Source organism: Quercus suber, unplaced genomic scaffold, assembly GCF_002906115.3.
Source record: "Quercus suber isolate HL8 unplaced genomic scaffold, Cork oak 2.0 scaffold_601, whole genome shotgun sequence".
Classification (NCBI taxonomy): domain Eukaryota; kingdom Viridiplantae; phylum Streptophyta; class Magnoliopsida; order Fagales; family Fagaceae; genus Quercus; species Quercus suber.
This window is the reverse complement of record NW_027070045.1, coordinates 42,479-56,805: the sequence shown is the minus strand read 5'-3', so window position 1 is coordinate 56,805 and position 14,327 is coordinate 42,479. Positions and strand designations below refer to the sequence as shown.

Here is a 14,327-nt window from a genome sequence, read left to right as displayed (position 1 = left end):
TACCCCTTGAGTGATTCTCACACTCAACATTTTCTCCTTCTCTAGCTTTTTGACTTTGAGCTTGCCCTTCTACACACCGTTCATGACGTTGCATCCTTTGATTGATCTCGTGAGTTAACTCCTGATTTTGACGGGTTAACTTTGCCATGACGGCTACCATAGACTGCATTTGTTGGACAGAAGGCAGTTGCATAGTAGGTGCGGACTGTTGAGCGCGATTGGGGTGGCTGGAAGCATTTTCACTCTCCTGATAGCCTGGACTAGTGGTCATTGACTTTGTCTAGACCATACAGACTTTTGTCAAAGAAAGATAAATTGCAAAGCACAAAATTAACTTCCCCACAGACGGCGTCAACTAATGATACATAGAAAATCAGTAGGTTGAATGCTCCAGGTTTCAATGGGCTTGAGGTTGCTTGGAAGGCCTGAAAAGAAAGAAGCGCAAAATCAAAGGTGACCGGAGTGCATTGGCCAATAACCTTCCAATGCTTAAGTTAGTTTTCTCTTTCAAACTCATGAACTCCAACTTTATAAGTGGTGAAAACTTACCTTAATTTAATATGGCTAAGTCCTTTTATAGTGAGTTTTAGGATGATTACTTATTTAGTAACTTCTCCAACGTCGGTGGAAGTTAGAAGTTTCAGATTAAACTTCTACAACTGCTATTGGAAGTTATGAACTTAGTGGGAAGTTAAAGCGATGAATAAGGATTTCGGTCTCATTTCAGAATAGTAGAACATGGTTCTCATTATAAATTTTTGGATAGAGATTTACTCTGAAAATTTCTAAGTGTTAGGCGATTGTCCATGTAACTCCATGCTGAACGACCTCCTTCGGAGGCACTCATAGGTTAAATTTTTATTGCAATTTTGAACATTTAAATTTTTAATATATCAGGCGGATGACCTTCCTAATCTTGGACGACACGGCGTCCACTGGTGACTTCTAATTAGCTCAATTGATAAAATCTCTGATAGTTGTATAAAAGATCTGATATTTAATCTCCATCTACACCAAAAACTGATTAGTATTTTGATCTGATGATAAAAAATTATTATTAGGAGTGGACACCATAAGTTGAAACCCTCTAAAAAAAATGTTAAAAAAAGTTACCTATTAAAAGAACCATACATTTTATATTTAATTCAAATTAAAAAAAATAAAAAATAAAATAAAATAAAATAAAATAAAAAATAAAAAAAAGAAGAAGAAGAAGAAGAAGAAGAAGGAGAAGAAAAAAAAAAGGTTAATTTATACATTGATCCCCATACAGTTTCTTAAACAATCCTATCTTTTCTTAACAAATCATGGATCTTGAACCCAGACCTTAATAGTTCTATCACGATCAAGGCCTGCAGAAGCAATTTTGTTCTCAGCTGGGTGACAAGTAACAGAAATGACAGTATCAGAGTGGCCCTCCAGTTTTTGAATCATAGTTTTCTGCTGAAGATCCCACAAATAAACACAGTTATCCTCCGACCCACTAACAATGTATTTCCCATTTGTGACAGAAAACGTGGATGTAATGCAGTAAACTTTGTTCACATGCCCTGTGTAAACCTTCAAAAACTTTCCAGTTGAGTAGTTTGACAGCTTCTGCACCAAGAATTGGAAAAACAGAAAAAGGAACATTACAAGGGTATTTGAAAATGGTAAAAACAAGAAACTATATCCTCAGTCCATTAAGAACAATAGGACCATTAGAGCCAGACTGCACATTCTAATTTCATTCTTTCCTCAAGTTTTTCAAAATTACCACTAAGGATAAACTAACATGGTCAAGCTATCAGAAACATCCAGTGAATACTCTGCACACTCTGGATTTATGACTACCTACCTTTATCCTTAATGTTACAAAATCAACCATCGAGTCAATAAAAAAATCTAATACATTTAGCCACACATAAAAGTTTCCTCATGTTTCTTGTTGGCACCAAGGTTGAATTACCAATCATAACAGATCCATTTCTCTTAAATTTACATGGTAGTGCTACTAAAACAATTACAAAAGTGCCTCATATAATCCAATAATGCAAACCCATTCCACTGCCCTTTGACATGACCACAAAAAACCCACCCAAACTTTTCACCTTAAATTGACTTAAAAATGGATATTAAAGCAATTTCAGGATGCTTACAATCCAAATCAAGCTGAAATCCGCTAGTCAAATTCTTTTGAATTACCCATTACACAAACCAGAAAATGCCAGACCCACAATTTTCTTTCCCTTTAGATTTACACTCCTAACTCTATGCAAAATTAATCAACTGCAATGCTTACCGCATAATTTTTTAAGAAAAAAAAAATCAACAAAAGCCGAACCCACATCTTTTTTATCATTAAATTTACTCTCAAAATCCATAATCATATTGAAAAGGTACACAAACCAAAAGTGAAATGTTTGAACTCAAACCATAAAAAAATAAAATACATAAAACTCGAAACTCTTTTGCTCACAATCAAGCAGATATTTGCTAATCAAATTACTTTAAATTACCCATTTCATAAATGCCAAACCTGCATTGTTTTCCTTATCATCTTCGCACTCTTAAATCTACTCAAAATTAATCAACAATAACAATGCTTAAAACACAATATAAAAAAGGGTAAAAAACTATTCAGTATTCGCATCCTTTTAAGTTTAAGGCCGCTTCTTTTTCCTCATATTTAGTTTTACACTCAAGTTTACACAAAGTTAATCAACACCGACACCAACTCCAACAAGACAATAAAATAAAATCACTTTATTTTTTCCTATGCAATTTACACAAAACAATGCCTATTATAATCGAAAAAAGAATGAATAAAAGTATGGACACGACATGCTAAAGTGGTGGAAAGTTTGAGTGTGTTAGAATATTGTTGTAATTACAATTCCGAGTGTAAGGGGTGGCGCTTAGTTAGGCGTTATGGGAGCTGAAAAAAGCGTTTATTTCAAAATACAAACACAACTCCTGGACTAGTAGCATTTGAACTCAACCTAAAATTGAAAAAAGAAAAAAAGAAAGAGAGAAACTTACGAGGGTGTCGTTTAGCGTGGCCAGGAGGATGAACTTGCCGTTTGGAGAGAACTTAGCAAACGAAACAGAAGGAACCTTATCATCAATAAGCGTTTTCAAAAGCGTACCCTTAGACGAATCCCAAATCTTACAACTCCCATCGTGACTCGCCGATACAATCAACGACCCATCTCGATTGAAATGCACAGACGTAACAGGCATAGAATGCGCCTTGATCGCATGCAAACACTTCCCAGTCTTCACCTCCCAAACACGCACCGTTTCGTCGAAAGACCCAGACACGATCAGATTCGATTGGGGGCTGAAGTTCACGCAGAAGACCAAATTGGAGTGCCCCTTCAGGGTCTTGACGTGGGAGGAGTCGCTGGTGGAGGCGCGTGCGTCCCAGATGCGGAGAGTGCGGTCGTCGGAGGCGGAGCAGATGTAGTGGGAGTCGGACGACCAAGCGAGGTCGGAGATGCCCTCGGAGTGGCCGGTGAGGCGGTGGAGGAGAGTCAGGGTTTGGGCGGACCAGATGATGAGGGTTTTGTCTAAGGAGGCTGAGGCTAAGAGGTTTCCGTCGTTTGAGAATTTCACGCACGAGACGGCGCGTGTGTGGGCTGTTAGGGTTTTGAGGTGCCGGTACGGTTTGTATGTTGTTTGGTTTGTTGGAGTTGTGCCACTGCTTGACATGGTGATGACTGATCGATGGCACCCTGCCGCTGCCTTTGGGATTTCTTTGAATCTGTTTCAGCTTCAACAGACCACCGACTATTATTATTATTAAAAGGGAAGGAAGGACTACTTCTTACTTCTTACTTCTTAGGGCCAACAACAGACACATGGCATTTAAATAAAAAGTGGACTGTTGGGTTGGCGGAGGATACAAAAAGCCCCAAAGGCGAACAAAACTGGAGGGATATCCTCTCCTCACCATTTTGCACCAATTTATTCATGTTGCACCATATTTCGCCTTAATATCCGTTGCTCTACATGGAATATTCAATTTTGACGTCAAGACAAGGTTCTTTCCATTTAAACTCATTTTAGTTAATTTATTTTTATTTTTATTTTTAGGTGCCTTATCATAGAACAAGGAACATGAGAGAAAATTTCATCTACAATTGATCTAGTCATTTTGTTGACCAGTTGCTACTGATTTTTATATAAAACTCTACAACCCAAAAAACAGTTCTATCATACCATATGAACTTATATTTGATGTATAGTTTATCAATATCATCTGGCAGGGATGAGATGCAATTACAGGATCCTGCAAGACTGATAAAATTGGTTTTAGCATATGTGACTGTAAAAATTACAAGGGAAAAATATAAGTAGAAAAAAAAAATACAACAGATTTTACATTTGCATTATAGCTAAAATCATGAAAGATTGGTACTAAAAAGGACGCCACCACCTTCCTCCTCCCCCACTCCCCCACCCCCCCCAAAACAAAAACAAAAACAAAAAATGGAGGAAGGGTCTCTTGATAGTAGATACTTATTGATTTAGAGACAGGTGGAAGCATCAACCATTACCCTCAAGACTAACAGAACAGGAATGGTTGATAACTGGGGAAAAAAAAATATAGGCGTAAAATGCCCTCAAGGTGGCATTCCATCTTGGTAAATTGGACAGGAAGCCGCTACTGGACGTTATAAACCAAACTGGGATATTTTGCAAATTCAAAAGGCCCCCAGCCACCAGCTGTAATAAAGTCGGGGATAAATGGCCAACAAGGTCCATGAATTAACTTGCCAATGAAACTTCAGCCTGCGCTCCATAAAAGCCTTCATTCTGTTAGAGAAAGCATGTGTAAGAAACAGCAACATTTTTCACAAATGCTGAGTGTGCAAAGACAGCTACATTTTTAATCATAGCCCACAGAGCCAGCAGTACAGGGGGTAACCACTAACAAACATTATCAATCACTTAATGGGATAAGAAAATTTTAAGCACTGCTGGACCAGTGAAGAAGATACAAGAATCATGCTTCAAGACAATGCTATATTGTGAGCCACAAGTCAGACCGACATGGCATTTACCCAACATCTGCAATCCTCATAAAACCTTGCAGTAAACTACATGTCTTGTATTATTAGCATGGAAGAGCCATTAAGGTGTTATTTAAAAGTGACCTTGCTATACAATTTATGAAGCTAACATAAACTCAAGTATTCCTATACAGAAATACCAAACTTCCAGATGGTCAGATTCCATAATTTTCATAAAAGAGAGAGAGAGAGAGAGAAGGTGTTACCAAATCAATTTCCACTTCATCTGAGCTTTCCTCATAAATAACGTAATTGGCATCACGGCCATCCTCATTGCCACTACCTTGATCACTGTTGTAGCTACTCTCAGACGAGCTTGTAAACATTGAAGCATCTGATATGTGACTGCTAAGCTGTGACGGCAGACCAACCTCACTCTCTTGCACGATGTCAGCCATTTGATCAATATCAATGTAACTGCAAAACAAGCCAGATTCCCAGAACAGTATCATACATTGTTCCAAAGACACCATTCCATTGGATCAACCATAATAAATGAAGACTAAACCAACCTTCCTTCAGTTGGAAACTCAGCCAGCAAACAGACATCAGGCCTTTCTGCCAAAACCTGCTTTATAGGAATGACACTGCACAATATAAACAAAAATTAGTTTAAATAGAAATTAAGGCAATATAGTCAAGACAGAGATAATCAAGAAGGGAGAACCATTACCTAGATTTGTAGCATCTATCATACCAGTCACCCTCAGAAGCTAAACCTTCCTTGTTGGATATGTCCTATTTGAAGTAGTATTAAGAATTAGAAGAGAAACTACACATCAAGCCATAATTTCAAAATCACATTTACATAAAAAGTTGTATTATCAAAATTTCTATCCACCCACAAGATGTTTAAGGCACTTATAATCCCCTTCGATAACAGCTGTCAATAACCGAGCAACTTCAACCTGCACACAAAAATTGAATGTTAAAAAGAGAGATCATTTTTTCTTTTAATTGGCCAGTTACATGCACACTCAGTGGGCTTTGAATCCACAGCCTGAGGTACCATGTGAGCCGAAGCTCATTGGCAGGGAGAGGGAGATCATTGTACCTCTTTGAGATGCATGCAGTCCCTTAAAATCAAGACCTCAAGTAGATTTCCACCCATGCTGCTTCCAAGGTTCCTAAGCACAAAAAGATGACTTATCTAATGAGAGAATGTATCTAAAAGAGACAATTCAAATACAAGGAACAGGATCCTGAAAGTGCATTTTACAGTTAAGATTTTATTTCTTATATCTAATAATGTACACAAAGCCACATCATTTTACATTTTAAATGACATTGCCCTAGATACAACTTTAGATTTGTAATAATTAATTCAAGCCATGAATTGAATCCATTTGAAATGGGAAGAATCTTCTCCAAAATACAAAAATATAGTATGACTCTCAAAAAGTCTTGTGCATTGAAGATTCACTGACCTTAAAAAGCCTCCAGTGATAGAGTAAGATGTTGAAAAGTCAACATATCTTAGTTTCTGAAATCCCTGCATGAGCGCCGACAAAGATTGGACTATCACAGTTCAACTCAAAGTAGTTCTCTGTAACTAAGTTTTGATTCATACAAGGGCCAAAGAAATTCCAAGAAAATAAACAATTACCCACTATGCAAACTTTGAAAATGATATATCTAACCAATAGAATAACAAAGTAAAAGCCCATTTCACAGTAATGGATATACGACTCAAACCTTCACCTTCTGTGTTGAGTTAACAAATAACACTACATAGTATGATTGACAATAATAAGCTTATAAGACCAACTAAATTCCTCCTGACAGTGATAAATTGGATGATTTGTATGCGGCAAAGGTTAGTCCTCCTGATAGTGATAAATTGGTTTGGATCCCTTCTCCTAAGAAAGGATTTCAAATCAAAAGTTTATATAGAGTGCTTCAAACTAGAGGTACTAACTAATACATCCAAGTTCCCTTTGAAGTTCATTTGGAAAAATCTTTCCCACCTGGAGTTTCTTTATTTGTGTGGGAGGCAGCCCTGGGTAAAATTCTGATAACGGATAATCTGTGACATAGGCGCATTGTTATAGCGGATTGGTGTTCTTTGTGCAGATCAGGTGGTGAAACTATAAGTCACTTGTTGTATTGCCCAGTTGGTTCTGATCTGTGGGCTTTTCTCTTCTGCCTAGCTGGGATTTCTTGGGTTATGCCAAGTTCCGTTCTTCCCATGCTGAGTCTTGGAATGGTATAATGGGTCCTCGTAGAAATGTGACAGTGTGGGGGGCAGCCCCAGCGTGTTTGATGTGGTGCATTTGGGGTGAAAGGAATCACCACACTTTCAAGGATAGTGAGTCCACTGTGCCAAGTCTGAAGTTTTTATATTTGAAGACTCTATGAATGGGGATCGATGTCCTTTACTCTCTCAACATATTCTTGGATGGAGTTTCTAGACTCTACATTTGTGCTGTTAATATTACAGCTTGTTTCTTGTTTTTCTTTCTTTTTTCCTTGCATTGCTGTTTTCTATGACTTGTATACTCTGTGTGTACACTTTTTAATATTTAATAAATTGCAATTACTTATCCCAAAAAAAAAAAAGACCAGCTGAATTCCAAAATTTCACCTATCTAAGATTCACATCATATATCTTCCAATGTGAAAAACAGATCAATCTTTTTTTTTTATCAGTTAAAAACAGATCCACTTCCCATATGAGCTTCAGAGAGTGAAAATTTATACTTCCATTTAATAAGAAGGTCCACTAATTTTTTTTTTTTTTTTTTTGTTTTTTGGTGCTATAATATCACAAGTTCAAAAAGAGGAGAAATATATGGTAATAAAAATATAAATAATTTAAGGGGGGAAAGTTACAAAAGCTGTGTTTGACAGAAATGCAAGACTACCTTAGTAAATCCAGCTTGAAAAGGGCACCCTATTTAAGTAGTAGTAAGATTCCTTGTCCATGAATTATCAGGTGAGTTTAAGAACAAAGCACTCTCGAACATAATGAATGTCTAATATTTTTGTCAGAATCTCAAAGGTACTCTTTTTTATGGATTCATACATCCTACAAGACTACAGTTCATTAAGCATGCTCCTTAAACTCAGGAAAATCCACAAAGCATTTCTTCCACAATATGGAGTTAGTTCACATGTCCTTTCTAGTTATAATACTCATTCCTTTGGCATTAGCTTGCTTTGTTGCCATATTGAATGAGATACTAAGGCAATAACAGATTCAGGGCATAAAGCCAATAAGCTCTAGCTCAACTAGCACCTCCTCCCCTTGCAAGTGCTAGGTGGAGGGTGGGGTCATGGATTCAAGACTCAACTGGGTGTGTGTGTGTGTAATTTACCAAAAAAAAAAAAGAAGATTCAAGGCATTAAACTCAAGCATCAATTAAGTCATATGTTGTGAAGGAAAATTACATAACAAATTTATTGTTAGTAACAAAAACTAACATGGAAAATTTTCATAAACCAAATACATGTCTAATATTGATTCTCAAATTGCCAAGGAGCATACCTTAACAAGTACACGGACTTTGTTATCATGGAGCTTAAACCCTCTAAGTGCCAATGAAGTTAGATGAGGACAATTTTCTACCAGATCAGTGCATGTTGGTGTTTTCAAACTGTCATCCCTGCCTGATGTTTAAAAAGAAACACATGGTAATCAGAATATTTTCTTTTTTTGATAGCATGATAAGAACACATCCCAATGAAGGAGACACTAAACCTGTTTTTGAAGACTCAAAGAACAGTCGCTCTATTAAGTGACAGTTTGCACTCACGGACATCAATGTTTGCCTCAATTCAACATGACTAGTCAATTCAAAATAAGTGGGAAAAAACGTTATTGAAAGTACTAAAGGAAATAGATATGCAGTTTATACAGACCAAAATGTGCTACTAACTTATAAAATTGAAGGCCCAAACTAGTAGAGTAACATTTGTTCAGAGAAGAGAAGATAGGTTGTATTCTTCATTCAGTAAATGATTAAACAATAAAAAAATCACTCTATCTACTCAAATTCAGAATGAACATCCACTAAAGCAAGCAGTACAAAAAAATCAACAAACCATAATCTATAATATAACAAAATTCAGATGACATTAGCACAAAAATGCACATATTCAGCATCAAAAGCAACTCATGTACAAGCAAAAGGCTAACAGCATACACACGCATATATGCTGATTCCTACCTTGTAACAACTAACAACATGGGCATGCAAGTTATTGTCCAGTAGCCATAACCTGATGCTCAAATATTTCCTTATAGTGTGCTTAAACCAACAAGAATGCAGAGAAGAAAAAGTCGGCTCATAGATATCTAAAACCAACAAATTTCACATTTCTTAAACCAGCAAGAATCAGTAGAAGCATGAATCAGTTCAAGCCAACTTACAGGCCAACAATTTCCAGATCAAGGAGAGATGGACAAGCCGACAATGCCCCACAAAGTGATGTGTTATCCATTCTTTCAATATTGTAAAGGTGTAACCTTCTCAAAAGAGTCCTTAAAATATGAAAAATAAAATTTTATGAACAAAACAAGTCACTTATAAATGGCAAATTTTCAAGTGAAAGGATTCAGCAGTACCCTGGAGCACCATTGTCCCCAACTAAAGGGCTTAAGCATGATCTAGTAAGAATTGATGACTCCTTCCCTTGTCTTGATCTCTTATCATTCCATGAAAACTTAGGCACATCAACTGAATTTCTGATGGAATAAACCAACGGCTGACAAGATCCAGGTGATACTATTGGGCCTGGAACTATACCAAGCTTAAGAGACCTGAATAATCATTTAAGAGAGACACAGAAGAAAGATAGAAAATATGAAAAAGAGACTACCATATATGCATGATTAAAGCATTTACTAGACAAACAGCCAATTGCTCAAAAAACTTGCATAGTCATTTGTTGCACAAAGAACTTTCTATAACAACTTATGGGCCTCTGCATCTGCAATAAAAACCTTAAAAATTGACAAAGTAGAGCAACAGAGTTTTACAGGATCATCAAACCTTATGTCCCTAATATATGAGCACAACAGAACCTAATTACAGCGACACAGAAGTATCAAATTAGATACAATGTTCTTAAAAGTGCACTTAGGTATGCTTAAAACTCAAAGCTTGGAGTTGGAGTCCCAAGGCAAAGCACTTCGCTTGGTTGAAGCTAAACGCATTCAATGAACTGCACCTCAAGCACGCCCTTTGGGGTTTTTTTTTTTTTTTTTTTTTAATTTAAAAAAATATATGTGAATCACTAAAACTATGCAACTAGCCATTGGATATAAAAACATGATCAAGGATAGTTTACTATTGGCTATGCTTTGACTGAACCATATACTTGGGTTTGAACATGACTATTATGATTGCACATATTTTGTAAAGCATAATAGAACTTATAAAATGTTATGCTTATGTTTTAAATAATTAGATGACTTTCATATTTTCTATTGATTATATTTTTCAAATTTATCAAGTAATTAATCATTTTGAGTTTTGTTTGCACAACCATTAAGCCACAGTTATCATAATAAGTTAATCGAGCAAAATACAATCCAAGATTCATGGGAGTAAATATAGAACGCAGCATAATGAAGGATTTTCTTAGCTGAAGAATATTCTTACTGAAGTGATGTTCCAGCTCGATGGATCATCGTGGACACCACTGCATTGTTAACTTTCGGGACAATTGTTGTCAAGTCAATATCAGCATAGCATGGAGGATCTCTCGCATACTTATTGAACATTGAACAAGCTGCTGCCGCATAGCATAGGCTTTGTGTATCAAGCATTGAAAATACCTACAATCACACATTTCCTTTCCACTAAGTCCTAAGATATAACTTTTCACATTCTTAAAGTCATTAAACAATGCAATAGAGCACCATCAGGATTGGGAATTGGAGTCTTTATCCAATTTCATGGATAGTATTTATGTAGTCTCTTTGAGAGGAGTTGGGGAGGATAAGATTTGTTGGATGCCTGCCAAGAGAAGAGGTTTTGAGGTTCGATCATATTACCAGGTCTTGACTGGAAGCATAGACCATTCCTTCCCTTGGAAGACTATTTGGAAGCCTAACGTCCCTCCTAGAGTTGCTTTTTTTGTTTGGACTACAGTTTTGGGGAAACTTTTGACAATTGATAATCTACTGAAACCGCAAATTTGGATTTTAGATTGGTGTTGTATGTATAAAAGGAATGTGGAATCAATAGACCACCACCTTTACCCATTGTTCTATTGCTTTTGACTTGTGGTCTATGGTGTTCACCTTATTTGGTATTCATTGGGTTATGCTGAAGATGGTGGATGAGCTTTTAGCTTGTTGGCAAGGAAAGTTTGTGTGACATGGAAATGGTGCTATTTGGATGGCTGTCCCACATTGTTTGATGTGGTGCATTTGGCAGGAGAGAAATAACTAGAACTTTGAGAATTCTGAAAAAACAGTTCCAGATCTTAAACTTTTCTTCTTTAAAACTCTTTTGGATTGGGTTGTGGTGTTAGGATTTTGATCCTTTTTTTTTCTTTCTTTTTTCAGTTCATGCTTTAATGGACTCTTGTAATTTTTGCACATGATTGTACTTTTTCCCTGACTTCCTGTATACTTAGCTGACACACTTTTTGCATATTTAATATATTTTTCATTACTTATAAAAAACCAAAATAGAGCACCATCATCGCAACATAAAAATATATGTTATGTAATGTAATGTAAGCAACTATTCTAGAATCTCAAAGGCATACTCTGCTCTCAATCAACAATGAATCCAACCAAATCATCATCTTTCTATCCAAAATCAACATTGCGAGCATTCATCGAGAAATCTCAACCACATTTCAACATCAAAGTAAATTAGAGAGAAATCAAAGCAAAATACAGAATGAAACGAATTGGACCACAAAATTGAGGGACATTTCAGAAAGAGCCACACATACACAACATAACATCCAATCCAACCACACATTTCCTTTCCAGTTTTCCACAAAGCCCTAACACATAATTTTTCACATTTTTAATATCATTATACATATGCAATAGAGCAAAATCACATCGAAACTTTATATAAAACTCAATTCATGATCATTTCTATCCAAAATCAACATTACAGAATTCATCTACAAATCTCAACCACAAATTTTCAACATCAAAACAAATTGGGACATGAAATTGAGAGAAATTACAGAAAGAGCCACTGCGAGAAATTACTCAATCTATGATCATTTCTATCAAAAATCAACATTGCAATGATTCAATCTACAATGCAATGATTCAATCTACAAATCTGAACCACACATTTTGAAGAAATCAAAGAAAATCAGTGTATGGTGATGACCAAACTGGACACAAAATTGAGTGAAATTATAGAGAGAACCACTTTGAGAAATTACTCAATTCATGATGATTTCTATCCAAAATCAACATTGCAAGCATTCATATATGAATCTCAACCACAAATTTTCAACAATTCAAAAAAAAAAAAAAAAAATAGGACATGAAATTGAGAGGATTACAGAAAGAGCCACTGTGAGAATGGAATTATACCTAGAATCACAATCATACACTAACTACTCAATTAACTATCGTTTCTATTCAAAATCAACATTGCAATCATCCAGCCTAATAAGCCAAACCACACATTTTGAAGAAATCAAAGCAAAACACAGCATGTTGGTGATGAAACAAATTGGACACAAAATTGAGAGAAATTGCAGAGCGAGCCATGCAAGAGAGAGAGAACATAAGAACTCATCATTTCTATCCAAAATCAACATTGCAAGCATTCATATACGAATCTCAACCACAAATTTTCAACATCAAAACAAATTGGGACACAAAGTTGAGAAAATTACAGAAAGAGCCACTGCGAGACTGGAATTATACTTAGAATCATAATCACACACTAACTACTCAATTAATTATAATTTCTATCCAAAATCAGCATTACAATAATACAATCTACAAATCTGAACCGCACATGTTGAAGAAATCAAAGCAAAATGCAGTGTACGGTAATGAAACAAATTGGACACGAATTTGAGAGAAATTTCAGAGAGAACCACTGTTAGAAATTACTCAAATTGTCATTCCAATCCAAATACTACATTGCAAGCATTCATCTACAAATCTCAACCACAAATTTTCAACAATTCAAAACAAATTAGGATACAAAATTGAGAGAAATTACAGAAAGTTCCATTGCCTAGAATCAAAATCACAGTCAATTGATGATCGTTTCTATCCAAAATCAGCATTGCAATTATTCAATCTAATACTCTGAACCACACATTTTGAAGAAATCAAAGCAATACGCAGCGTTTTGGTTACGAAACAAATTGGACACAAAAGAACTCATTATTTCTATCCAAAATCAACATTGCATGAACTCATCTACGAATCTCAACCACAAATTTTCACCATCAAAACAAATAGAGACATGAGACTTACAAGAATTACAGAAAGAACCACTGTGAGGATTGAATTATACCTAGAATCACAATCACAGTCAATTGATTATCATTTCAATCCAAAATCAGCATTGCAAATCATTCAATCTAATAATCCGAACCATACATTCGGCAGAATCAAAGCAAAACGCAGCGTAAGACAAATTTGGACACGAAATTGAGAGAGAGAGAAAGCGTACGTTGATGGTGAGCTCGCGAGGGAGAGGCCAATAGAGGGAGTTGTGAGAGGAGGCGCGTTTGCGAGCGGAGCGTTTGGCGGCGTGGAGGAGGGCGGAGCCCAAGGTGACGGCGGTGTCGATGAGATGAGCTTGGTCGGAGTCGCTGGAAGCTCGGGACTCGAGGAGGCGGTCGAAGGAGAGGTCAACGGAGAGAGAGGAGGAAGAGGATAGGAAAGTCTCTAGAAGCTCGTCCATTTGGTTGAGAGGAGGCGGCGCTGGTGGTGGAATTTGTGAAGGGCAAGGGCGTTTCGCCATCGATATTGGGTTGTGGAGGAGAAGGGTGCCCATAGCTCTTACTGCTAGAAACCGGATATGGCTAGCTCAGAGAGAGAGAGAGAGATTGAAACAGAGGAGTATTTTTTTTTTTTTTTTTGAGAATCTACTGGTGTGATTGAAACATAGCCAATTTGTCTGTTTTTATTTTTTTATTTTTTTTTTTTTTATATAAGATTGAAATAAAACAAAGGAAAACAGGTTCTATGCTAAAAATCCTTCTTCAGCAAAGTCCGAGGAGAGTAGTCTAGAGTATATTCTTCTTAAACTTGATTAAAACTTTAGTTCTTTTGTTATAGTGCTTTTTAGATTTTTTTTTTTTTTTTTTTTTTTT

The 14,327-nt window shown here is 36.3% G+C and overlaps 2 protein-coding genes across 2 annotated transcripts; both read right to left on the bottom strand.

The window, feature by feature from the left end:
- Nucleotides 1-1,234: 1,234 nt before the first annotated feature.
- LOC112000637 (COMPASS-like H3K4 histone methylase component WDR5B) lies at nt 1,235-3,955 on the bottom strand. Its single transcript, XM_024032790.2, has 2 exons — nt 3,022-3,955; nt 1,235-1,596 (listed from the first exon to the last, which is right to left on the bottom strand). Exons 1-2 carry the CDS (start codon nt 3,691-3,693, stop codon nt 1,306-1,308), a joined length of 963 nt encoding a protein of 320 aa, XP_023888558.1. The 5' UTR covers nt 3,694-3,955; the 3' UTR covers nt 1,235-1,305.
- A 220-nt stretch (nt 3,956-4,175) lies between these two features.
- LOC112000654 (F-box protein SKIP17) lies at nt 4,176-14,107 on the bottom strand. Its single transcript, XM_065765033.1, has 13 exons — nt 13,682-14,107; nt 10,664-10,839; nt 9,625-9,819; nt 9,430-9,540; nt 8,758-8,843; nt 8,545-8,666; nt 6,485-6,549; nt 6,112-6,184; nt 5,903-5,965; nt 5,731-5,795; nt 5,570-5,644; nt 5,264-5,474; nt 4,176-4,800 (listed from the first exon to the last, which is right to left on the bottom strand). The coding sequence occupies exons 1-13, from the start codon at nt 14,006-14,008 to the stop codon at nt 4,753-4,755; spliced, it is 1,617 nt and encodes a 538-aa protein (XP_065621105.1). The 5' UTR covers nt 14,009-14,107; the 3' UTR covers nt 4,176-4,752.
- Nucleotides 14,108-14,327: the final 220 nt, after the last annotated feature.